General features: G+C 44.7%; 1 protein-coding gene across 2 annotated transcripts in view; it reads left to right on the top strand.

The window, feature by feature from the left end:
- Positions 1-3207: 3207 nt before the first annotated feature.
- EIF4B (eukaryotic translation initiation factor 4B) overlaps positions 3208-27478 on the top strand; it is a 57471-nt gene continuing 33200 nt past the window's right edge. For both annotated transcript variants that reach the window (XM_077483900.1, XM_077483899.1), the window contains exons 1-3: positions 3208-3336; positions 24173-24373; positions 26758-26963. In XM_077483900.1, the coding sequence (XP_077340026.1) occupies positions 3324-3336; positions 24173-24373; positions 26758-26963 (420 nt within the window). In that variant the 5' untranslated portion in view covers positions 3208-3323. The remainder of the gene's footprint in view (positions 3337-24172; positions 24374-26757; positions 26964-27478) is intronic.

Genomic DNA, 27478 nt, shown 5'->3' with positions numbered 1-27478 from the left:
CGGGGCTCTTGCTATAGACTTGCAGGGCTCTTGCTATAGAATTGCAGGGCTCTTGCTGAGAATTGCAGGGCTCTTGCTGAGAATTGCAGGGCTCTTGCTGTAGACTTGCAGGGCTCTTGCTGTAGACTTGCAGGGCTCTTGCTGTAGACTTGCAGGGCTCTTGCTGAGAATTGCAGGGCTCTTGCTGTAGACTTGCATGGCTCTTGCTGCAGGGCTCATACTGTAGACTTGCAGGGCTCATACTGTAGACTTGCGGGACTCTTGCTATAGACTTGCGGTGCTCTTAATGTAGACTTGCGGGGCTCTTGCTATAGACTTGTAGGACTCTTTCTGAGACACGCAGGGCTCTTTCTATAGACTTACCACTGCAACTTTCCTCTTGCTAGAGACTTGCCAAATTGGAAAAGTGTCAACTAGAACTTGTTCTTCAAGTGCTCTGTGAAAGTATAACTTGACAGGGAAGATGTGCAGCAAGTTCACAAAACTTACAATTCAATACTGCCACAAATGTGTGGCAAGTTATCCTTGCTATCTGGGTTGTACTGTCTGTCCCCACCCAGATAGCAAGAATAACTTGCCACAAATTTGTGGCAGTGTTGAATTGTAAGTCTATTAACTTGTTGCACATTTTCACTGGCAAGTTGCACACTTGAAACACAAGTTCTAGTTGACACTTTTCCAATTTGTAGGAAATTTGCGTGGCAAGTCTTTAGCAAGAGCAAAGTAGCAGTGGTGAGTCTACAGCAAGAGCTCTGCAAGTCTACAGCATGAATATTCAGCCACAGTGACCCCTGTGGTGGGATGACTATTGCACAACATAACTGAACCAAAACTTGCAGAAGACTTGCAGAATGTTTGCAAAGAAAGTTGATCTGGTGTTGTATAAACAAGTGGGAACTAATGCGCAAGCCACAAGGGAAAAAACATATTTTCTATAAAGTAAACCTAAGAATGTAGCTGCCAACATAAAAATGTTCTCACACCAGATAGCAAATGAAGACATATTAAATAATGTGGTGCTTACTAAAAAATAAATAAATAACTAATAAAATATAAATCCATTGGAAATTCCAAAAGGATAAACCCAAAGAGATAAAGCGTCCTTATGTTAATTTTCCCATCAAAATTGTATAGCCAAAGATTAATAAACCACTACTATAACAATCAATAGGAATGACCGTGCTTCCTATAGCCGGGATCGGTAATAGCTTGCATTATCGCTGATTTGTATCTTCTTAATTTCTTAAATTAAACTGTTTATCCTTAATACTTATTGCTAGATTGCACGTTACGTTGTTACTGTGCACTTTATTTTTTGCTCATTTGCACGGATATTTTCACGCTTGAGAAATTACATTATGTACCTGTTATGTGAAATATGCTTGTTTAAATAATTGTTATAACATTGGATTTGAAGTAATTCTACTTGCTATTGGAAGCACGGTCATTCATATTGATTGTTATAGCATTGGTTTATTAATCTTTGGCTATACAATTTTGATGGAAAAATTAACATAAGGACGCTTCTATCTCTTTGGATTTATCCTTTTGGAATTTCCAAGGGATTAATATTTGATCTGGAGTCATGCAATGCAGACTTGCTGCAATTATGCAACAAACTTGTGAAGCCTGGCAAGTCTAGCAATAGCTAAGCGATTCATTTTCAAACTTGCAACACAATTGCTTGCTATCGGGGCACAATCAACTGCCCCCTTTCTACTACATGTCCCCCCCAACGACTGCCCCGTTTCTACTACATGTCCCCCCCAACGACTGCCCCCCTTTGTAACACATGTCCCCACCATCGCCTCCCCCCTTTATACTGCCCGTCCCCACCATCGACTGCCCCCTTTATACTACCTGTCCCCCCAATGACTGCCCCTTTATACTAAATGTCCCCCCCATGACTGCCCCCTTTGTACTACATGTCCCCACCATTGACTGCCTCTTTGTACCACATGTCCACACCATCAATTGCCCCCTTTCTACATGTCCCCCCAAATGACTGCCCCCTTTGTACCACATGTCCACACCATCAATTGCCCCCTTTCTACATGTCCCCCCAAATGACTGCCCCCTTTGTACCACATTTCCCCACCATCGACTGCCCCCTTTATACTACCTGTCCCCCGATGACTGCCCCCTTTGTACTACATGTCCCCCCCAATGTCTGCCCCCTTTGTACCACATGTCCCCACCATTGACTGCCCCTTTGTACCACATGTTCCCACCATCAACTGCCCCTTTGTACCACATGTTCCCACCATCGACTGCCCCTTTGTACCACATGTCCCCACCATCAACTGCCCCCTTTCTACTACATGTCCCCCCCAATGACTGCCCCCTTTCTACTACATGCCCCCCCAATGACTGCCCCCTTTCTACTGCATGCCCCCCAACGACTGCCCCCTTTGTACCACATGTCCCCACCATCGCCTTCCCCCTTTATACTGCCTGTCCCCACCACTGACTGCCCCCTTTTTACTACATGCCCCCACCATCGACTGCCCCTTTATACTGCCTGTCCCCACCATTGACTGCCCTCTTTTTACTACATGTCCCCACCATCGACTGCCCCCTTTGTACCACATGTCCCCCCCATCGACTGCCCCTTTTGTACCACATGTCCCCACCATCGACTGCTCCCTTTGTACTACATGTCCCCACCATCGACTGCCCCCTTTGTACCACAGGTCCCCCCCATCAACTGCCCCCTTTGTACTACATGTCCCCCCCATCGACTGCCCCCCTTTGTACTACATGTCCCCACCATCGACTGCGCCCTTTGTACTACATGTCCCCACCATTGACTGCCCCCTCCATACTGGCTGTTTCTCCTCCTGCTAACACAGCAGCACTTTTCCTGTCAGTGATATTGATAGTGGGGTATTTCTTCCTTCACCATTGTTAGCAGTATTTGGTAGCTGTGAGCACATGTGGGCGTGGTCAGTAGGATGTTCCCGGATTTTATTTTGTCACTTCACAGTATAAAGCATTTCAGTTTGTGACGCACAGAGAAAAAAAATAAAGCAAACCAATGCAGGTGGGAATTACTGAGTGATAGTTCGTTCTTCATGACCAGCATTTAAAACAAACCAAACGTTGCGCATTAAATACCGCACGTGTTTTTTTTTAGATCACGCTGCAACCCAGCATTACCAAATACAGCTGCTGGCGGTGCCTCATGATGCCAATAACAAAGATGGCGGCGCGATCACGGCGCGCCCACTGCGTCGTGATGTCAAACGGCCGCTCTCTTGCCTTCGCTGGATACACGTGATCGTCTCATCCGGGTCTTTGCGTTCTTTCACACTCGGCCCAACATGGCAGCTTCAGGTGAGTGTGTTCGAGGGAAGGGGGGTCGCAGCCGGCATTGGCTCTGCGGCGGGTCATCAGCCTTTATCGTTCGTGTCCGGGCCGCTCAGCACCCGCCCTGCCTGCCCACCTACCGCGTGTGTGTCTGGCGGCGGGTGGGGGGAGGCGCTGCGCGGAGAGACACGCTGCATAATCCCGGGGCTGGCCCAGGCCGCACCCTGTCTGTGTGTGAGGTGATTAGCGCGGCCCGTAGGCCGGAATGGAGGGAGGGAGGACATGGAGGTCGGCTGCGGCATTGAAGCCGGGGATGCCAGCTGTGTTTAGCGGCCGGGTCGTCCCGTGTGTGTGTGAGGGAGAGGGAGCGCTTCATAGTGCCGCATTCCCTCCAGTGTAATCCTCGTGTCCGGCCTGGGCCGCTATTAGGTTATCCGGGGGGGGGGAAGGGATAGGTGGGTATCAGTGTGGTCTACAAGGGGCACGATATACAGGCTTTGCCCCGCCACTACAGGCCCAGCAGGGGGGGCACTGGCGGTATCTTCCCTCGGGCCTGGGCATGGTTAAGGGGTGTGCTGCCTCCAATCCGGACTGTCCGTGCAATCCCCGCCCCCAGGAGGTCAACAGAGCCTGGAAGACACGTCAACAATCAGCACCATGCTGGCCCTCTGCTCCTGATCGGTGGATGTAATCTACACACTCCCATCACCAGGAGCCTGTGTAATCTGAGTCCATGTACAGCAGGGTCAGTGTGCGCTCTGTGTGCCATGTGCACACCTCTCCCCACCAAGCCTCATTCACACTGACAGCCATGTGTTTGTGTCCATAAACAAGAGTCTTAAATACACAAAGGCAGGGGATATTTCAATGGTGGCACTCACCCGTGGGTTTGCGCCACCCGCACTTGGCGCTCACCTGTGGGTAGGTGCCCCCTACGTTAAGCTGCATTTAGAGAGTGCAACTCTGTTCAGGATCCCATTAGAGCATGGATGTTCAACCTGTGCCCCCTACAGCTGTTGCAGAATTACAATTCCCGTCATGCTTGTAACTATCAGCCATGCATTGGCTCATGGGACTTGTAGTTCCGCAACGACTTAACTACAATTCCCATCGTGACCCTGCCTTTGGGAGTCCTGCTTGTAATAGCAACAACTGCAGGGCCTCAAGTTGACCACCCAATGCATTAGAGACTCTGCTAAATGCAGTTAAAGCAGAATTCCACCTATTTAAAAGTCTGCAGCTACAAAAAGTGTAGCTGCCGACTTTCAATAATCAGACGCTTACCCTTCCCATGGTCCAGCGATGCGGGTACAGGAAGCCTCTCGCCTCTCTGAGGCGCCGGTATTCTAGGGCGCAAGCTGTGCTGCACGATGTGAATGGCCAAGCAATCTTCTGGGATCTGTGGCGTGTCTCAGAAGATTGCAGGGAGGTGAACTTATGGTGGTGCCAGGGAGGAAGTGAGAGCTGAGTGCCTGTAAAAAAACGGGGTACCCGCTCTTGCCACAAAAGACATGCCAAATGTGGCATGTCGAGAGGGGGGGGTGTCACCGGCACTTAAAGCAGAAGTTTCATTTCAGTTTACTTCCTCTTTTAAAGTGTATGTAAACCCAATGTCATCTAAACTAATGCCATATGGGTTATCTATAAGGATATACATGCCTCCTACCTGTCAAATGTCTCCCCTCTGTCTGTTACGAGACCCGAAAAACTGCAGATTTTGTGGGTGGGTCTGTTTTCCAAGGCTCAGTGGGTGGGGGTCATGATGTCAGTAGACTCCCCGCTCACCTCTACACTCCCCTTGTCAATATGCATTTTCTCCTGGGTATTTCTCACACTGAACTTCTGCTATAATCTCTAACATCCAGTGAAAAGACAGGAAAGTAACCACATGACTTCAGCATGCCCAATTATGCTGAGGTGGGGAAAATCCAATCCTGGCAGAGCAGCAGAAGAAAGGAGTGGGATGGAATTAAAAAATAATGCATGTCTCTTGGGCTAGTGCACGAGATGTATAAATCGCCTGTCACTCACAGCAAGGGAGAGGATTTGACAAAGTTTTTCTGTTTGTCAAGATTTATTTCACTGAACAATAAGAGGATTGCTCAGAGCTGGATTAACTCTTTGTGGCAAGACTGGGCTCAAATGATAGGAAATCTTATACTCTACATTATGACATAAAAAAAATTGGGGTTTACATACACTTTAAGGCTAAGTTCAATTTTTTTTTTCTTCTATGTACCAATATAGCACTAGTGTACGTATTTTGCAAAAATAAAAAAAGCTTTCTATTATACACCAGCTTACCTAACTCTCTTCAAGGTGTTTAACCACATAAGGACTGGGCCTCATTTTGAGATGTGGTGTTTACAAGTTAAATTTTTTGCTAGAAAATTACTTAGAACTCAAACGTTATACATTTTTTTTAATTTTTTTTTCTAACATACTAGAGAATAAAATGGCGGTCGTTGCAACACTTTCTTTCACACCGTATCTGCACAGCGGTCTTACAAGCGCTCTTTATAGTTAAAAAAAAAAAAAAAAAAAAAAACATAAGACAACAGTAAAGTTGGCCCAATTTTTTTTATATTGTGAAAGGCAATATTATGGCAAGTAAATTGATAACAAACGTGATGCGTCAAAATTGCGCCCACCTGTGGAATGGCGACAAATTTTTACCCTTAATCTCCATGGGCAATGTTTAAAAAAAATTCTACAGGTTGCATGTTTTAAGTTAGAGAAGGTCCAGAGCTAGAATTATTGCTCGTATTCTACCAATTGTGGCAATACCTCACGTGTGGTTTTAAGTTTTCATATGTGGGAGTTCACCGCTGCATCTTCCCCTCACTCGTCTCCATGCCCAGCCAGGGTGAAGATACGATTGTCAACACCACTGCCGACGGATCCGGTAAGCAGTGGTGGGCACAGGGGGGGTGGGCGAACGCTCCAGTCGTCAAGTGATCTTATAAGTGATCCGGCTAAACAGGAGGATACCAGGGTTATGGCGGCTAGCTACTGCTATAACGATACTTCTACCTTACTTCCTGATCACACTGTAGGTCATGACACAGGAAGGAGTTGACCAGCTGATCTTATCAGCACACCATGCATCATCTACCCTCAGCTGGTCAACTCCTTCCTCTGTCATAAGCTAAAGTCTGAAGAGAGCTAGGTAAGCCGGTGTATAATTAAAGTACAGCTTTCTTATTTTTGCAAAATAAGTACATTAATGCTATTTTGGTACATAGGGGAGCTGACATTTTTAGAAGGGGGGGGGGGGGTGAACTTATCCTTTAAGATAAAAAAAATTCTGCTCACCTCGGCACTCCCCAGTGCATGCACTTTGAATGTCTGGCATACGTTTCCGGAGCGCCAGAGCTTTGTGCTGGAACCAAGGGCTCCCGCACATATGCATGGGAGCAAAGTCATTACGGCTTCCGCCAATGAACCTGGAAGATTGACAGGGGGCACATATCAGTGCTGGAGAGCCTAGTTCTGAGGTAAGTATTTCATAATGTTCTAGTATAGGATGCATACTAGCACATTATGCCATTGCCTCGCATGTTTGTTTTTTGTCTTTTTAACATTTACTAATTTTAATCCTTGTGCTGCTAGCGTTAGTAAATAGTATATCGCATTTGCTTGTTTTAAACATTTTTATTTTTTTGTTACTTTCTGGTTTCCAGGCCTAGGTAAATGTCATACATTCCAAGTGTCTTCAGTAGGGGGATGGGCTTTCTCAGCTAAGCACACTCTTCTGCTTGCATGCTTGAGCTAAGGGCAGGTGGATTCCAGGAAGTAAATGCTACACGAATCAGCTGCCCTTACGCAAGATAACAGCCAGAAATTCTGGGGGGGGGGGGGGGGGGGGTGTTCAGTGGTGTCTTGGAAAAATCAAGTATGGAGACATGGATGGGTGAGTTTGATTTGAATATTACAAATTAATTAGCATTTTTGTTTGGGATGCTCAGATGAAGTGTGGTTCCAAAGGCATTTTTTTTTAATGCATTCTATGCCTTGATTAAAAAACAAAACAAAAAACATTTGTGCAGCAGCCCCCCTAATACTTACCTGAGCCCTATCTGAATCCACCAATATTGCACAAGAGCCACGGCTGTTCGGGACCCTCCCTTATTGGCTGGGACAGCAGCAGACAATGTTGGCTCCCATTGCTGTCAGTCAGCCAATGAAATGGGCGGGCAGCTGCAGCTCCGTGTGTGAATGGACACAGAGCAGCAGCTCAGCTTGGATGCCCCCATAGCAAGCTGTTTGCTGTGGGGGCACTCAGCAGGAAGGAGGAGCCAGGAGCGCGCAGGTGGGGTACCCCAAAAGAGGACCTGGGCTGCTCTGCAAAACCACTGCACAGAGCAGGTAAACATGCTTGTTATTTTTAAACAGCAAAAAAGACTTTGATATCACTTTTAAAGCAGAACTAAAAGAATACTCCTCACCTTCTTAACACTCAGACCAACATTTTCTCCTGTTGACAGTGGGCCGGTGTGGGATGACGATGCTCCTGCACATGTGCAGATCAGTTTACAGTCTGGGCATTACTGTGAGCAAGCATGTAGGTATGTTTTATTGCAGAAGACACATTGCTTGCCTCTTCGGCAATAAAATGCCTGTCTGCTTGCAGTGTATTGTATAAGCAAGCTTAAATTATTAAGTCGCCTAAAGGCTATATTTTTTTTTCCAGCCTAAGAAGCTTTTATACTGACCTGCTCTGTACAGCAATATTGAACAGAACAGTTCCTTCCACTTCTGGAGTCTCCGGCCAGTGTTCTCCTTCTTGAGGGTGCCCCCAACCCCCCCCCCCCCTCCCCAGCAAGCTGTGTGCTATAGGGGTGCAGGCTGTGTGTATCTTGCCCCTGCTCTATCCTTACAAAATTTGCCTGACTGCAGTTGTCTCATGTGAGAGCAGAGAGGGATTACCAGTGCTTCAGCTGAGCCTACTGCTGGATTGAGACAACTCGGGTAAATGCTTATGGTTAGGATAGCAATGACAGGTAATGGAAGTGTTTTTTTTTTTTTTTTCCTTGATGCAGAGATTTCATTAAGGTAAAAACCCTTTTAAATCCACTTTAAGGCTGGATTTACACCTATGCATTTTTTTTTTTGTGCTTTTTTGCATATTTGCACTACAGAACGTGTTCCATAGGAAACCATGCTAAATGGACTGTAGTGCAAATCTGCAAAATGCAAAACTTTAAAAATGCATAGGTGTGAATCAGGCCTAAAGGTCCTTTTATGTCAGCCGTTAAAATGCAGTGGCTGGTGTGTGGTGTGACCTGGCTGGATAACTGCAGTGCTGATGTGCATCACGCGCTTTACTTTTTGTTTAACAAAACTTCATTTACTAATGCTGCAAGTGAAAAAGGAAAACCTTCAGATCTTCAAGTTTTGTGTGTCCAATTTTCACTATTTCTCAAAAAGGTGTACCGTATTTGCCGTTGTATAAGACGACCTCCTAATTGTACAGGTTTTTTAAAATGTTTTGCCCGTACTCGCCGTTTAAGACGACCCCCCCCATTCCGAGGCTTCCGACGCTTCATATCCCTCTTCTTCCTTCTTGCTGGTCCTGGAGCCAATCACGGCAAGCAAAGCCTGCTTGGATTGGCAGAGGCTGTAACATCATCAGCCCGCGCCTCTCTGACTCTCAGCCAATCCGAGCAGGCTACTGTGTGTAGCCTGCTCGGATTGGCAGAGATCGTTACTCCAATCCGAGCAGGCTCTGTATTCATTTGAATACATCGCTCACTGGGATTGGCTCAGTGGTATATACTGTATGTAGCCGAAGCTACATACAGTATTACCGCACATCCAGAAGGCATCCCAGCAGCTGACCCGGCGTATAAGACGACCCCTCCTTTTTGCCCAGTTTTTTTTTTTTAAGTGTAAAAGGTCGTCTTATACGCCGGAAAATACAGTAATTTAAAATGTACAAATATTTAATTCCATAGAGATTATGCATTTAGAATTAGTTGGAATTTTTTAAAATGTTCTGCTTTATCTGTTAATGATTTTAGTGCATTTTTAAAGAAAATATTAATTTGGTAAACATTTGTACAAGTATTGTGCCCTAAAAATTAGTAGTAGTACCTTATTTGTATTCTACTGGTCATGTGCTTTCAGAAAATATATGGTTTAGTGGGGTCTTTAACAAGCTGTAAGGGAAAAATAAAGCAATGGAAAAACTGCAAAAAAGCCTGGCCATCTGAGGTGTAAAAATGGAGAACAGGGCCTGCCAGGAAAGGGCGATGGGCAAAGCTTATTGGCTTGTCTATATTTTATGTACTGCAAATCCATTATGGATCCCTTTTTTTGTTGCTGGCGTTTGACTCACAGCTGGGAGGCGATAATGTTACACCACCTTGCTACCTGGTTTAACCCTGTAAGTCATGCACCACTGTGCCGACACCATGTATATTGCAGTTATTTGTGGCCTGCCCTCATTAACTTGGATAATATACATATATATTGTCACAATCAATGGTGGCACAGTTCACCGAGTGCAAAAGGTAGTATAATTCTTGAAGCAAAGAATTGTAGCCATGGCATTTGTTCTCCGGCTGCTGTGTTCTATTAAAGTGGTTGTAAACCCTTACGCTTTGACCTACAGGTAAGCCTAGATTAAGGCTTACCTGTAGGTCCAAGAAATATCTCCTAAACCTACACAGTTTAGGAGATATTTACAAAAAGACAGGCAGCGTTGTCTACGGCACATACGCTGTAGACAGCGGCACACAGGCGCATTATCGCTGTTAGCAGCATGCCGCTGCTAACGGTGATATGCCGTTAGTGGCGGCTCCCATGCGCAGGAGTGGTGTCATCACTGCTCCAGCGCTGTGAGTGGCCGTAGCAGCAATACCCGGAAGAACGCTCCATGCTACAAAGGACAGCGGTGACATCGCTGGCTCCTGTGTCAGGTAAGTTGCACATAAAGCGGAGGTCCACCCTAAAGTGGACCTTCCGCTCATTGGAAACCCCCCCCCTTCTGGCACCACAATTGGCACCTTTCGGGGGGGGGGGTGCAGGTACCTGTACAGTACAGGTATCTGCACCCACTTCCAGCGTAGATTCTGCAGAAGGTACGCCCCTTTCCGCAGAATCTATGCCCCTTTCCGAAGGTCCCCCGCTGCCTGCTGGGAAACACACGGATCCCAGAGACAGCGGGGACCATCCTTATTGCGCAGCGCGACTCGCGCATGCGCAGTAGGGAACCAGGAAATTAAGCCGAAAGGCTCCACTTCCTGATTCCCATACCCAAATGGCGGCGGCAACATCCGAGAGACGATCGAGAGATCGGCTTCGGGTGCCGACATCGCGGGCGTGCTGGGCGGCTAAGTGTCATTAGTTTAGAAAGTCAGCAGCTGCGTATATTTATTGGTTTGCGGAATTTTCTGGAATTTACACAGCTTTTAATTTATGACTGCCTATCTCATTTCTTGAGGTGCTAAAATGGCAGGGCAGTACAAACCCCCCTACCCCTCCCCCCAAATAACCTCATTTTGGAAAGTAGACAACCCAAGGAAATGAGGGGCATGTTGAGCCCGTTGAGTATTTTTTTATTTTTTTTGTCCCAAGTGACTGAATAATGACACAAAACAAAAAAAAAAGTTTACAAAAAGTTGTCACTAAATGATATATTGCTCACACATGCCATAGTTATATGTGGAATTGCACCCCAAAATATATTCTGCTGATTCTCCTGAGTACGAGGATACCACGTATGTGGGACTTTTTGGTTTTTCGGGGTGCCGTACGTGGCTAGACTCCCAATCACTGCCTTCAGGATTTCTAAGGGTGCAAACTTGATTTCACTCCTCACTACCTATCACAGTTTCGAAGGCCATAAAATGCCAAAATAACACAAAACCCCCCCCAAATGACCCCATTTTGGAAAGTAGACACCCCAAGCTATTTACTGAGAGGCATGTTGAGTCCATTAAATATTTTATATTTTGCCACAAGCTGCAGGAATTACAATTTAATTTTTTTTGCACAAAGTTGTCACTAAATGATATATTGCTCACACATGCTATGGGCATAAGTGAAATTACACCCCAAAATAAATTCTGCTGCCTCTCCCGAGTACGGGGATACCACATGTGGGGGACTTTTTGGGAGCCTAGCCACGTACGGGACCCCGAAAACCAAGCACTGCCTTCAGGATTTAAATATAAAATGCTACCAAAAAAACCTGTTAGCGATCGCAGGGATCAGGCCTGACTCTGCGATCGCTGCAGTTATGTGTTTAGTGTTTTGTAAGTGACAGTGATCGATCGATACTGCACTGTATCTGGGGTGATCCCGCTAACAATGCGTTTTTTTGGAACCCTAAACTGCTGGGGACGCTAGTATAGATCTGATCAGATATTGATCTGTTCAGATTCTATACCACTACGGGAGGTTTATGCTTTGCGTGTGGGTGTTAGCGGTACTGGCACTAACCTACCACTACCTGGGGTGATGCAGACCCTGACCCTAAAACCTAATTGATATCACCCGCCGGGTGATCAGGGGTTTAAACCTTTATTGGGTAATAAATGGTGGGTGCCCTGATGCTATAAAAAGCAAACTAACCAAAGTCATCCGTAACACTTATACAGTGATCACTGGTGAAAGGGTTAACTAGGGGCAATCGGGGTGTTAAAATCTTTATTATGTAGTATATGGGGGTCCCTGACGCTATATAAAAACCTGACGGGGAACCTAAATAACTGGCTAACCAGCGTCACCAGTGGCACTTATACGGTGATCGCTGGTGAAAGGGTTAACTGGGGGGCAATCGGGGTTAAAACCATTATTGGGTGGTATATGGGGGTACCTAGCGCTATAAAAACCTGGCGGTGAACCTAAAAAAAATAACTAGCTACCTAGCGACACTAGTGACACTAATGCAGTGATCAGAAAAAGATTGCTTAGTGACACTGGCAAAAGGGGGTGAAAGGGTTAACTCTAGGGACAATCAGGGTTAAACCTTTATGGGGGGGTAGCGGGCTACCCTGGACCTAACACTAACTGCCCTGACAGTTTTTACTGTCACAACTGACACTAAATGCAGTGATCAGTAAATAAATGATCACTGCAATCAGTGACACTGTGACTGGGAGGGGGGGGGGGGGGGATTTGTGTACCTACATGTCAGTGTAGTGTTTGGTGCGCTTACTTTCTGTGTTCTCCTCGCAGTCCGGTCAAAAAGACCGCCCGAGGAGAATGACATCACTTCCTCCCTGCCTGTGTTTACAATATGCAGTGGGGGAAGCTTCTCATTCGCCAGGAACGATCGAGAGGGGATGGCCAGAAACCAACGGCCATCCCCTCAACCCAGATCGCTCCTGAAGCGAAACGGACCGCCGCATCCAGCGGGAGGGGGTCCGATCGGACCCCCCACCCGCTGGAAGGCAAGCATGTACATGTACATGCCGTTCTGCTGACTTACATTGCCATGCGGTGGTCCTTAAGTGGTTAAGGGGGCCCAACCGTCAGTTTTTACCCCCCTTTCTCCAGCTGCGGGTGTATATAAGCCCTCTTTATACTTCACAGGTAACTTCTGTATTTAGAAAAGCTAAACACAGGAGCATCGGTGTGACTTGAGGCCTTGGACTTCCTGCAGACCTTTTGAGTTTTACACTTGTGACAAGGACTGCAGCTCCACTGAATAGCAATCTGCACTTGGATCGTGTGTCAGAAGCATTTGACAGGTGTTGAGGAGATGTCACCTTCGTACAAATGTGGTAACCCCTTAATGCCGCAATAATGTGCTGCAATTGCACACATTGCATGTGTTTGCAGCGCTGCCCCATTCACTTTGAAGTGGCAGCCGGCGGGCTGCAGTGCCCACGAAATGCGACAGTGAATATAATTCCTACCACTATGCAAAGCATACTGCTGCTCTGATATTTATATGTACGTGCCAGCTTGCTTACAGTAGTTATGCACACAGTGACGTGTATCAGATGTCAAGGAATGTCCCTAATACCGTGGTGGTTTGACTATTTGTGTATACTGTACTTGCAAGGATTCTGGCGTATATATGTATAATTATGTCTTGAGTGACAAAATGTGTGCTGTAATGCAGTCTGCATTCATCTGTATGGAAGCACATGTTCACTGAATACTGATGCAACAATTGGGGCAATGTTGACTTTTAGATTATGTTGTGCTTGTGGTGCGCCGACAGTTATCTTTGCAGTGCCCCTGCTATATTACATAATGGGTAACGTGTACCTATGTTATAACAAATATCACATTGCAGTGTACACATTAATGTGAACAGTGCAGTGACCTGTTAGGGGCTGCATTTTAGGGGATCAAAATACTTGACTAAACTAAACCAACAAGACTTTAACCTTTGCTGCCACGCACAGAGGCTAGTTTTTCATTGGTCTGTCTTGTAAGTACATGTACAAGAATAAATTTAGCCACTTCAGTGGAAAGACTTTGCAAAATTAGTTATATGATGTAATAATCATTTGCCTACCAGGCACTTGCACCGCTTTCCTGCCCAAGCTGTTTTTTTTTTTAACTTTCAGCGCTGTCGCACTTTGACAATTGCGCGGTCATGCTACAATGTACCCAAACAAATTGAGCTTTCTTTTGGTGGCATCTAATCGCTGCTTAATTTTTAAATTTTTTTACAAAAAAAAAAAAACTTTGGAAAAATGTACTTTTTTTCTGTCAGTAAACTTTGTAATTAAGTAATTTTTCGCCTTCACTGATGTGGCGGCACTGAGGAGGCACTAATATGCCACCCCGGTGGTGTGGCACTGGGTACTAATAAGTGGCAAGGAAGGGTGGCACTGACTGGCATCGCTAATGGTCACTGGCACTTCTGGGCACTGATTGCTACCGGGGGGGGCACTGTATGCTGGCATTGGTGGGCACTAGATTTATTGTAATCGGGGCACTGGTGATCATTGCCCTGATTACATAAAGAAAAAAAATATTGCGCTAACCAAAAAGTGAATTGAAGCAGCTGCATACGAAAATGACCAAATTCATAAATAAACAAAACAATAAAATGTAGCGCTAAAAAAAATGTTGTGAAAACACATGTAACAAACACAAAAAAAGAAGAAAAAAAACGAATAAAGTCCAAATAATTAAATACAGAAGTCCTTAAAGTCCTCATAGGACACGAAATGTGATGTTTCACACGGTGCAAAGACTATGAAGAAGTCTTGAAGACATCTCAAATCAGTGACATCTGGGTAGGTAAAAATAGGATGGGTACTCTTACCGAAACATAAGGTCACACACGCATATACAAATGGATGAATCTCCGCCACTGGAATGATTACGAATCCTCTGGTCAGAGAAGGAGTAGTCTGTATCCTCCACGAAATTCTCTTGGGTTCCGCACTGTCGGTGTGAGGCGAGAAGAGCCGATTACCGACATCTCCTTGTTTACATGTGATTGGACAAAGTACGGCCCACTGAGTACAACCGTGGTTGATGAGCTGGGTGTTTTTATTTTTTATTTTCATTTTTTTTGCTTTTTTCACAATGTTGTGCACCACAGCATGTGCGACACCCCTATCAGCAAGAGGCAGCGTATCTGGTGAGCCTTTAAAATGCAATATGTCCTTCTGCAGTAAAATACTTGTCTTTCCACAATCAATTGCTTCAGCCCCAGGAGGTTTTACCCCCTTAAAGCGGGAGTCCGCCGTTTTTTTTTTAATTTATTTATTTGTTTTTTTTAAAAGCCAGCAGCTACAAATACTGCAGCTGCTGAATAACAGTAATAACTACTTTTAGAATGACACTTACCCGCCCAGGGCGCTCGCGATGTCTGCACCCGAAGCCGATCTCTCGAATCATCTCTCGGGTGCTGCCGCCGCCATCTTGGGTATGGGAATCAGGAAGTGGAGCCTTGCGGCTTCATTTCCCGGTTCCCTACTGCGCATGTGCGAGTTACGCTGCTCAAAAAGGATGGTCCCCACTGTCTGGGATCCGTGTGTTTCCCAGCAGGCAGCGGGGGACCTTCGGAAAAGGGCGTAGCTTCTGCAGATATCTTTTCCGGAAGTGGGTGCAGATACCTGTACTGTACAGGTACCTGCACCCCCCTTAAAGGTGCCAATTGTGGCGCTGGAGGGGGGGAGGGTTCCAATGAGCGCATAGGGTGGCACTTTAGGGTGGAACTCCGCTTTAATGACCAGGTGATGCCTTTTTTATTTATTTTTTTTAATTTTTTTTTTTTTTTTTAGGCACAGCACTGTTAGTAAAAATAACAATTGCGTGGTTGTGCGGCGCTGTACCAAAATTGATTGTGTAAAATAAAATTTATCGTGACTGACATTGCGGACGTGGCATATCGGACACTATTTTGGGACCATTCACACTTATCCAGCGACCAGTACTATAAAAATACACTGATTACTGTATAAATGTCACTGGCAGGGAAGGGGTTAACACTTGGGTGCAATCAAGAGGTTAATTGTTACCTCGGATCCACGTCCCTGCTCTGTTACCGGCAATCGCAGGTGCCTGGCAGACATTGCGGTTGCCGGGCACATGCATCAGCTGCCGAGTAAGTTGGCTAGGATGGCAGAGCCCTCCTGCAGACGTCATTTGACTATGGGTGGGGAAGCAAGTGGTTAATACTAGAACTCTTGTATTTTATTTCGGCTGATTCCATTTAAAGGTGCCTAGCATGGATACCCCTGTGCAAGCACATAAAGGTATCTATACAGCTGTTCCTTTTGCTTTTGGCAGTTGTCATGCTCTAGGCTACTGTATGTAGAATTTCCTCCTTGCACTTTCTATATCTGTACAGTGGGGTGATATGTCATGTGTGGGCATATAGAGTTGCCTGTGTTGCTGAGCATTTAGTAACCATGTTGTTCGTATCTGCTATTGGTTACAGTGTCTGTTTTTGTTTTTGTTGTTTTAGAATTTGATTTCTTGGCCATTTTTCAGAGTATATGAATAACGCAAACATTTTTTACTCCGGGTTGGTGTTTGGCTGAAGGCATTTATTAGCAATCAACTGTGTTTACTCTTTTTAAATCATGGCAACAAGCTAGCCTAATGACTGATCAAAAGTTTACATACCCTGGTGATTTTGACCTGATAACATGCATACAGGTTGACACAAAGGAGTTTGGCTATTAACCACTTGCCACCCAAGCCAATTCTGACATTTCTCTCCTACCTGTAAAAAGCATCACTTGATTTGTTAGAAAATTACAAAGAACAAACATGTTGTTGGGGTGTTTATTTTTTTTTTTAGCAGAGACCCAAGAGAATACAATGGCGGTCATTGCAACTTTTTATCTGTGTATTTGTGCAGCAGCAATTTTTCAAATGTGTGTATTTTATTTATTTATTTTCATGCTTAAAACAGTAAAGTTATCCCAATTTTTTTGCATAATGTGAAAGAAGTTATGCTGAGTAAATGTATACCTAACATGTTACGCTTCAAGATTGCACACGCTTGCGGAATGGCGCTAAACTTTGGTATTTAGAAATCTTTATAGGCGACACTTTAAATATTTTTACTGATTATGTGTTTTGAGTTGATGTCTAGGGCTAGAATTATTGCTCTCGCTCTAGTGTTTGTGGCACCTCACATGTGGTGTGAACACAGTTGTCATATGATGTGAGCGGAACTTGTGTATGCGTTCGCTTCTTCGTGCGCGCACACCGGGACACTAAAAAATTTTGTTACTTAAAATTTTTTTGTTTGACACTTTAAAAAAAAAAAAAAAAGACATGATCTGTCCTCTTTACAGTGAGATATGGGGTCACTAAGGCTCCACATCTCAACTCGAGGCTGGGACAGCTGAAATAAAAAAAAAAAAAAAAACAGCTTCCCAGCCGAGGTGGCACCGTTTGAATGTAGAGGCCAAGTGTGACGTTGTAACATCATACCCGGCCTCTGACCGATCAGAGACTACGGCGACCATCTGGTCTGCCAGAAATCTCTATGGTAGACATCAGCCAGCGGATCCCTTCTCCGACTCAACAATGGCATCGGTGAGACAGTCGAAGCCCCGGAGGGTGGCGGGAGGAGGGTGCTGACCAGCCGCTATGACCATTCTTGTGGTGTAGGAAATCGATGGTTGAAAGACAATATCTGAATGATGCCTGTAGCTGCAGCATCATCATTCAGATACACCCGCACAAAGTCCAAGGAGGTCATATGACGGCCGGCAGGTGGGAAGTTGTTAAAAGTAACCATCATCACCTGTGATCTATTTGCTTCTAATTAGTGTGTATCAAGGTCAATGAGTATTGTGCCTTTTTGCAAAATGGTGAAAATCGAATGTATGCAAAAAATGTAAATATCCACATTTCTCCAAAAATCTGAAGGTGGTTTGTTTTATTTTTTATAGCTTTCAGAATTTGTGAAACCCCCCCCCAAAACCATATATTTTCTGAAAGCATATGACCTAAAAAAAAGTCCTCCTGATTTTTATTTTTTTTTTATTATTTTTTTTCCTGCTAAATCCCAACTAAATCTAAAAGCTTAATCTGTATGGAGTAAATAACGAATATTTGTGAATTTTAAATTGTGCGTTTTTGCAAAATTGTGAAAATCGAACGTTAGGCCTCTTTCACACGGGGCGGATCAGTAAAGATCCGCCCCGTGGTGATCCGCTCGCTCAGCGGGGATCGCTCCGTTGTCCCCGCTGAGCCGGCTGCGGACAGGGCGGTCTCCGCACACTGTGCGGGGACCGCCCTGTCAGCTCTCCGCTCTCCTCTATGGGGATCGGACGAGCACGGACCGTGTGTCCGTGTTCATCCGATCCGCTCTGCAGACGGACAGAAAAAATAGGATTTTCCTCCGTCTGCAGAATCGGACAATTGCGGAGGCGGACAATAGCGGGTGTCTGCAGATGCTCATCCGCAGACACCCGCTATCCCATAGGGATGAATGTATGGCCCGTATTTCATCCGCAAACGGATGGATGAAATACGGACATACCATCCGCATGTGTGAAAGGGGCCTAACCAAAAATTTATGTGGATGTTTTTATTTTTTACGTAGCTTTCAGAATTTGAAAAGATCCCTCAAACTAGACCTTTTCTAAAAGCATGTGACCTGTAAAATATATATAAAACAAAAAGTGCTCCTGATTTTTTTGGCCTGAATTTGCGAAAATGTTTATCACTATTTTCACAAAAATGCACTAAAATCATTAATATTACAGATAAAACCAACGTAACTTACAAAATTATGCCAAAATTGGTACTAAAGCATCATTCACATGTGGTATACTAAAGTGTATGCCCATGGGTGGCCATGTTTACCTGCACAGGAATGCAAAGGTGACATCAATGGGACAGCCTGCACAGAGATGCATGGATCACCTGTGCATCCCTGTAAAGGTACGCTGTGTATGCCCTATGTGAACAAGGCCTTGGGCCCCTTTCACACAAGCACACTGATTGGGTCTGCCTGTCCATTTTTCAGGCTGGCCCAGTTGGACCACCCATTGATATGGAGAGATTGATGTAAATTAACGTGTCCGTTTACACCCGCTTGTATCCGATCCAGTCTGCTAAAAACAACCTGATGGGTATTCCATTCCCCATCCATCTAGTTAGATCGGATGGCATCCGATGGAACTGGACAGGCGGTCCGTCTGGTGAATATGCTTTAGAGTCCACTCATGAAAGGGGTCTTGCCGAAAGCAGCTGGTCCATTAGGGGTGCTGCTCACCTGCAGGCAATGTTTATTTTGGCAGCAAATTTCGATTTCGTTTTTAGTCTTGGGACTAAAATGGCATTTTAGTTTTGGACCCTTTTTTAGTCTTCTGCAATTGATTTAGTCAACTAAATCTCCCGTAAATTTTAGCAGACTAAAACGTCCTACGTTTATAGTCTACTAAAATCTCCAGTGTATTTTAGTCGACTTAAACTCATTTTGGTCTTCTAAAATCTAATGGGTGCAATTGTAATGCATTAGTTAACAATTCTCTACAATTTGCAAACTCATTATATACTGCTGGAGTGAAAAATCTAATATTACATTGAGGTATGAACATATACTACAGACCAGTGTTAATTTTGAAGTCAAATTTCAATTTAGTTTTAGTCAACTAAAATAATATAAATTTAGTAGACTAAAATGTTTTAGTTGACGAAATTAACACTGCCTGCAGGGTGCCGGACTCAGACGTTTTGTATGAGTTGTTTTTGTTTTTTTTTTTTTTGTTTTTTATTCAAAAGGTTGGGTGCAGAGCAGTGCACCCCCCGAACCCACCCACTTGTGACAATAGCAAATTAATATTTGCTGTCTTCTTCTGGCCAGTTGGGATGAATCGGTCGGGAGGAGAAGCTGAGGTATCTGGACGGGAGAGTGCGGGCAGAACGGGGGGGGGGGTGTTAATTTATTTTTATTGGTAATTTTTTTCATTTTGGAACGGGGTTGGGGGGGGGGGGGGTGTATATCTTTTTGAGACGGAGAAAGGGACTGACGATGGTCCCTTTTTCTCTACAGAACTTTACTTGAATGAGAAATCTAGGGCCGGAACAACTAATCGATGAGGAAAATGGTTATTAAAGAGGAAGTAAAGGCTACAAAAAAAAAACACACCCTGTAAGGCAAAGGCATAATGAGCTAGTATGCATAGCTAGCTCATTATGAATAACTTGTATGAGAACGAAGCCCCCGAAGCGGTTCTCCGTCATGTCCGCCGCTGCCATGGATCCCGGAGTGACTTCCGGGTCTCGCTGCTCCGGCGCTGTGATTCGCCGGAGCAGCGATGAAGTCACTCCCGGGCATGCGCACGGAAGCCGACACACGCGGCATATCGCTGCGTTGGCTGTCTTCGGGTAAATATCTCCTAAACCGTGTAGGTTTAGGAGATATTTCTTGGACCTACAGGTAAGCCTTAATCTAAGCTTACCTGTAGGTCAAAGTTGGTTGTAAGGGTTTACAACCACTTTAACTATTTTCCTCATCAATTAATCGGCCAGCCAATTAGTTGGACTGCATTCAGAATGCATTATTTGTTTAAATATCAGGAAATGCAGTGCAGCACACATACAGCTCAGTACACCATCCATACATGTCAGTAAGTTCCTTCCGAACATGTGAATGTGTGAGGAACAATGCCAGTTGCTCAGCAGGGACAGTTCTGGGCAGGAAGTGAGAGTGGTTCTAAAGGCAGAAGGTTTTATTTTTTTTACCTTGCTATAGGGGCACTCTCTACTATACTTTGCAGCTTGCTATTGGGGCACTCTGAAGGCAGGAGGAGCCAGAAGTGTTGTTGGGGGAACCTAGAAGAGGATAACCTGAGCTGTTCTGTGCAAAACCATTACACATAAAAAATCACTTTACTTTGTGATGGGAAGATCCGCATCTGAGCCCAGAGAAATTGGGGGCTGATGGACTGGACAATTGCATAGTAAACCTTTTAACAGTATTGTCTGAACTCGTGTTATACTCCCATCTCTGCTTGTCAATCCTTGTGTCTTAAGCAGGGAATACACGCAGGGTTCCTCCTCCCCATTCAACCTGCTGGTTGAACTCGCAGATCTCCCCCGCCCCATCCTCCAAGTGATGTGGATGCAGCAATCTGTCCCTTCCTCCTTTCCGAATACAACAATCAATGCAGCTATTGGCTGAAAGCACCGATTGAATTCTGGTTTTCCAGCATGACCGTTCCACAGAAGCCGGTACAACAACTGGCTTCTTTTGAGCGGGGGGTTGGGGGGTGTCGCACGTACTGCAAAACGGATGGTTCTTGCCATTCTTTACATGTATATCCAACTTAAGTGATGCAACCCAAGGTGCTGATCAGAGACTGTAGCAGTTCCCAAAGGGTGTAATCTGTTCTCGGTGAAATGCTTCTAAGCATCCTAAAAATGAGTGAATTTCCAAACAAGATTATCTCCTCCGGTACTGAATTATCATCTTCTCCCCTTTTTCCCTTGTGTTTATAATTTCTTTCAGGTTGGCTGGTGTGGCGTAACTCCTGATGAACAGGAGTTGCTTCATCCAAGCAGCAAATTCTACTGAGACTGTGCACTGAGCTGCATGGATGCATGCCCACTGTAAACAAATTAAAATGTTGACTGGCAAGTAGAAGCTATAACAGAAGAGACTTAGTGATTTGTAAACTACCACTTTGTAAAACAACCCTATTCCCCCCCCCCCCTCCATTTTTATATGCGATCACCTTCCCTCTGTTCTCAGTTGCATAAGAGCTTGGTGGAGGAGAAGCAACAGTACACTGATCTTCCCAGTGAATGGCTGTGCGGGGATCAATCAAAATCTGATCATTGGAAGCGAGTAGGCAGAGTTCCCAGCACAGCTAGAGAACTGACCATGGTGTGCTCTCCTGCTTGGTGTGGTCAGTTATTGGAAAGCAAGGGGACTAGCAGGAACACCAGGGATTTTACACAAAGGAATCAATACAAACAGCAGCAGACTTTCTCATACAGGTACATGGTCCAGCAGGCACAGATCAGGAATATTAAATGTTGGGGTAGCAAACACTTTAAACCACAATTTTTTTTTTCTTCACCTGGATATTTTTCCAGTAAGGCTTCTACTGCTTTAGCATGACTGCTCACTCGCACTACTGTATCAGGACAACAAAAACATGATGGGACATAAAAATGTGATTCTGTAGTCCTCAGAAGTAGCTAACTTTCTGTGCTGATGTTATCTATATTCACTCACAAGATTATTGGCAAGATAAATGGGTATTTTACTCTAACCTTTATTTTGGTTTACTTTCATGTTAATTCCAGAAAAAAATATTTAAACTTTTAGTACTTAAATTGGTGTTCCAGCCGTAAATTTTTTTTTTTTTTTTTATAAGGACACTTGCCTGCCCATGATTCCTGCAGTGTCAGCCGATCCATCCCTCGTATCGTGTGTCGGCGCCGCAATCCTTACTAGGGAAACGGGCAGTGGAGCCTTGCAGCTTCACTGCCCGCTTCCTACTGCGCATGCTTGATTCCCCCGGCAATTTTCTGAATGGGTGGCTGTTTTCTGTGACACACAGGTCCGGAAGACACCACGCCCAAATTTCCCAGAAATCAACGCGAGGAGGAGAAGACTGAAGATCACCGCGGAATAAGTGGCAAGATTAGGACGATCTGGCTGGCAAAAGAAATTTTTTCACATTTATTTATTTTTTTGTTGCATTTGTATGCAACTTCTTTTTACTTTTTACTTCTTTTTTTTTTTTTTTCAGGGTGGACCTCTACTTTAACCACCTGCTGACCGGGCCATAGCCGAAATACAGCTACAGCATGGTTGGGTTTTTCTGGGAGGGCGTCCATGGACATCCTCCCAGAATCTTTCTCTTGTGCACCCCCTGGGGAGCGCTCCCGCAAACATCCATGACCGCTGGGTCCGGAAGACCCAACGCATCACGGTAAACGCCCACTAGTAGCAGCCGTTGACCACGTGATCACTCCGTCAGATGACGGAGCGATCACTTGTAAACAAACCAGCGTCATGTCATGATGCCGGTTCCTCCCTCCCCTCCCACCGATTGGTACAGAGAGTGCTGTGGGCTGGATGTGTAGTGCCCACAGCGCTGCTCTGTGACAATACTCTGCAGTACTCTGCCAAAACTGTGCAACACTGCCATAAATTCAGCTCACCCAGAGAACACTTTGAGTGACTGACCTCCTGTATTCAGAGTGCAGGAGAGCAGCTGCAGTAGTGGTTTTCGAACATCATTACAATGGGTGTTTGTTTTTGTTTTTTTTTTCCTCTGTGGGATTTTCAAAGGCAGAGTCTTCAAAATGGTATCAAATATGATTTAGTTTTATTGAAAAAGGTTAAAACATAATATAAAAAGGTTTGGATACATGTACAAAATGCATATTACAGGAAAGGTAGGATACGCTAATACAAAGCAGCACCACACATGGAACTGTCCTGACAATTGACAGCAACAGGCCCAATGTGTTTCAAGGTTGTAGCAGGTGAAAACTTTTCTTCAGGGGCTGGTGGTAAGTTGTATTGGTATCTGTAGATATTTTACAAAAAACAAACAAAAAATTGCAAAAATATAGATGAGTCGCAGGTATCGAGTATCCCAGAAACGCCGTCCCAGCGCCTGCCCCACCCCATGCAGAATATTTCTTTTTAGGACTGTGTTCTTGGATTGTCTCAGGGAAGGGCATTATCTCAAGTTTGCTTCATTGCTGCAAGTGAAGAGATAAATTCAAGAAAGATAAACGGTTGCTTTGCTCATTATGTGTTATGTATGGCTTGAGATTATTCTGCTTGCCTCCTGCATTTCAGAATAGTTTCTGCAGAATTACTGCAAATTTTAAAAGGTTAGCTTTCGACAGGCGTAATATACCCTGAAGCCGGCTATGAATGAGTCAAAATGTGTCTGGTTCAGCAAAAAACGTCTGAATTTCAATCCATCCATGGGAATTTCTGGTTGAACTTAAGTTTAACTATCGATTGACTTCAGTACAACCAGCCTGTCTGTTTTTTCTCATGCAATTACTGCCACCAGCTATATTTGCTTGTGGGTGAGAAGCTGACAGAACCGGTATCTTCAACAATCCATGACTGGTAGTGGAAACGCTGCATGCAGCACATTTGATGCTTTACTCTTCCCCATTTAAAACCTGCATAAAATATTCTATCCAGCAACTGCTAGTTCGTTAATGCCTCCTAGGAAAAAAATGTCTTGTAATTCAATCATGCTCAAAATTGGATAGATTATATTGCAGCAATTAAAGGGTTATTTTAAGGTCTTATTTATGAGTGGCAGCCGTCTGATTGTTTGCTTATGAAGAATTGATTGTGGGGGCTAAGAAGCCAATTACTCCTACAAACGTAAAAGATGGGTTTATCTTACAAAAAGTTATTACATGCTTATAAGATTTCCCCTCAGCCTGCTTTAATGTCTTATTTTCTTTAATCCCTTAGCTAAGAAGAAGAACAAGAAGGGGAAGACTCTTACCCTGACTGACTTCCTAGCGGAGGATGGGGGCAGTGGAGGTGGTGTCGGCATTAGTGGTGGTGGCGGTGGTGGTGGTGGTGGTGGTGGTGGCGGCGGCGGCGGAGGCAGCACCTATGCACCAAAACCGGTCAGCTGGGCTGATGAGACTGATGATTTAGAGGGAGATGGTAAGTAGCTCTTTTGTTTATGCATTTAATGCCTGAATGATGTGGCTGTTGTGAATTGATATCAAAATAATTTTTCCGTACCTAAAACTTTAAGTGCCGGTTCACACTACCGCGACTTGTCAGGCGACTTAGCCGCCTGACAAGTCGCGCTCCGTTCTGTACTACGGAACCGTTCTAATAGGAGCGACTCAAGTCGCTCCGACTTAGAAAAAGGTTCCTGTAGTATTTTCGGGGCGACTTCAGGCGACTTGCATTGACTTCTATACAGAAGTCATTTTGCAAGTCGCCGCTGAAATCGTGTGCAGGTCGCGTCTGTGAGACGCGCTGCAAGTCACGTCGCCCCTGTGTGAACGGGCACTAACGTACAACAGTTTAATTCAAACTTTTTACACAGATTTTTAAAGCAACAGGTTGGCTTCATGCCCCAAGCAAATATGCTTAAATATGCTGTTCTCCAACGCTAGTCCCATCAGCCCCAGGAGCTAAAGGTAAAATGATCGTATAGAGTGAAGGAGCAAATGACTAACTCCGTGTGACAATGCTCAGTCAACAATGTCACATGAACTACAACTCCAGCAACTAAGCTTATACAGGACTTTGCTTTCACTCCTAGCAGCTGAAGGTGGGGAAAGGAAGGCACGTGTCTGTGGGTGCATGGTGACATGAACCTGTTGCTGTGCCCTTCATGGGCAAAGCACAGATTCAATTAATCAACTTCCCGCCCACAATCTTTTATCGTAATAAATGTCATCCCTTTGAGAGCCAGCAGCCAGTACTTTAAGTAGTGGCTAGCTGTGGTCCACACAGTTGATGGAGATCCAGTCAGCTCTAACGTAAAGATTGCATGTAGTCTGTAGACTTCCTTGATAAAAAAAAATTCCCTCCTTATCCCCCAAGTGGGTCATCTACTGATCTGGCTAGAACTAGTTCTTGGGGAAGTCTATTCCACTTCTTTTTACAGCTCTTACTGTGAAGGAGTCTTTGTACATGGAGGTTAAATCTCTCTTCCTCCAGACATTAGTGCTCCATTGTCTTCTCTAATAAAAATGAGTAACTCGACACCAAATTCACTATATGGACCACTTTGATATTTATAAATGATCATATCCCCCTTAATTGCCTTTTCTTAAGAGAATAACCTCAGCTAATCTGTCCTCATAGCTGAGCTCCTCCATGCCTTTTGTCAGTTTAGTGCAGATAACAGATGGGCCATAGGACGCTTATGGGTGATGTCCCCGCTCCCAGGCATTGGCAGCCGTTATTAGGCATTCTCTCCTCTCCCCTGCAGCCAGAACTAGCTGACAGGAAATGGCATTACTGGTGCAGCCTGAAAATAAGTATGCAGATCTTTTTTACACAATTTAGGAAGTGTGGGGCATGTTTAGGATTAGTTACGTTTATCCTGGAATTCAGCTGTAAGTATTTGCACTTTTCAACTGTAATTTTGCAAAAAAATAAAAAATGCGTACTCTGGTGTGTGGCTTGTACACTGAAGATCACGCTTCTGGGTGTTGTCATTTCCAGTAGTTGCCTTACTGGTGCACAGACCCACGGCAGCTATAGTATTCTGTGAGAGTGCCTGCTGCATGTACAAGCTTCAGTGTTTAGGTCACAGCTTGCCTACTACCGCATATTCTGGAACTGAAGCCTGTAAACACTGTCTGGCTTTGGACAGACCCGGGTCAGGCAGTGTAGGTGTGCTTAGACTTTACCTTCAAATATAAGGGCTTCAAGTCTTATAGATATTTTTTTTTGTGTATAATAGAAGCAAACTGATCAATAACAGAATACTGCAATAATAAAATAAAAAAATTAAGTCAGACTTAACTTTGCCAAAATCATACCCAGAATGTGTTTGGCTTTTGTTGCCATGGTTTATTTAAAGTGGTTGTAAACACTTACAACACACTTTGACCTACAGGTAAGCCTAGATTAAGGCTTACCTGTAGGTCCAAGAAATATCTTCTAAACCTACACGGTTTAGGAGATATTTACCGAAAGACAGGCACCGCTGTCTACGGCGCACTGCCAACGGCGATATGCCGTGCGTGGCGGCTCCCGTGCGCATGCGCGGGAGTAACGTCATCGCGGCTTCGCCAAATGACAGCGGCGGAGCGGCGACACCCACCAAGAAGATGGATGCGCCGGACTACAGGGGACAACGGTGACTTTGCTGGCTCCTTTGTCAGGTAAGTGACACATAATGGACTACTATGCGATGCATAGTAGTCCATTATGCTTTACCTTTGCAGGGAATGAAAGAGGAAGTAAACTCATCAGGGTTTACTTCCTCTTTAAAATGAACACACTCGGGCCTAATATTTGAAAAGTAAAATGTACTACACAGAACTACTAATTGCCTTTCTTGTTTAAATACATTTCAGTCTCCACAACATGGCATAGTAATGAAGATGATTACAGGGCTCCCCAAATTGATCGTTCAATCCTTCCCACTGCCCCCCGAGCTGCACGTGAACCAGATGTGGACCGAAGTCGCCTGCCGAAAAGTCCTCCCTTCACTGCCTTTCTTGGAAATCTTCCCTATGATGTGTCTGAAGAATCCATCCAAAAGTTCTTCAGGGGCTTGAATGTAAGTGTTGGGTATGATTACCTTGCCATGGCATATTTAAGAATAAATATTAAGTAGTTTAGAATGCTTTATCTGAATGCTGTTGTATTTCCTCCCCAATAAGCTGGTTCTAGTGATTTCTTTCTTGGCGATTGAGGGATGCAGGCATTTAGAAACCGTTATACTGCCACTTACAGGAAAATGGGACACTGGAAAGTAGATTGTAAGCCAGCCCCGTATAACCCCTTCTCTACCCAACATACTTATATTTTTTGCTAATATACAAGGTGGTTGGATGCATTTTCTGTCAGATTTGCTGTAAAAAGTATTTTCTTATCGTACATCATGGGACACAGAACCATAGTACTTACTATGTGGTTTTAATAGGCCGCCTTCAGGTGCTGGACACTGGCACGCCCTAAATCAAAAAGTGCCCTCCCTATATAACCCCTCCCACTGGTGGAGTACCTCAGTCTTTTTTTCCCGCTAGTGTCTAAGGTGTTGGTCGCGAGTGAAGATGTGCTGAGCTCCACTGG

The sequence above is a fragment of the Lithobates pipiens genome, unplaced genomic scaffold, assembly GCF_037356315.1.
Source record: "Lithobates pipiens isolate NorthernLeopardFrog02 unplaced genomic scaffold, aLitPip1_a1.2 Scaffold_16, whole genome shotgun sequence".
NCBI lineage: Eukaryota > Metazoa > Chordata > Amphibia > Anura > Ranidae > Lithobates > Lithobates pipiens.
The sequence above is the reverse complement of the archived record's forward strand: the minus strand, read 5'-3'. Positions and strand labels throughout refer to the sequence as shown.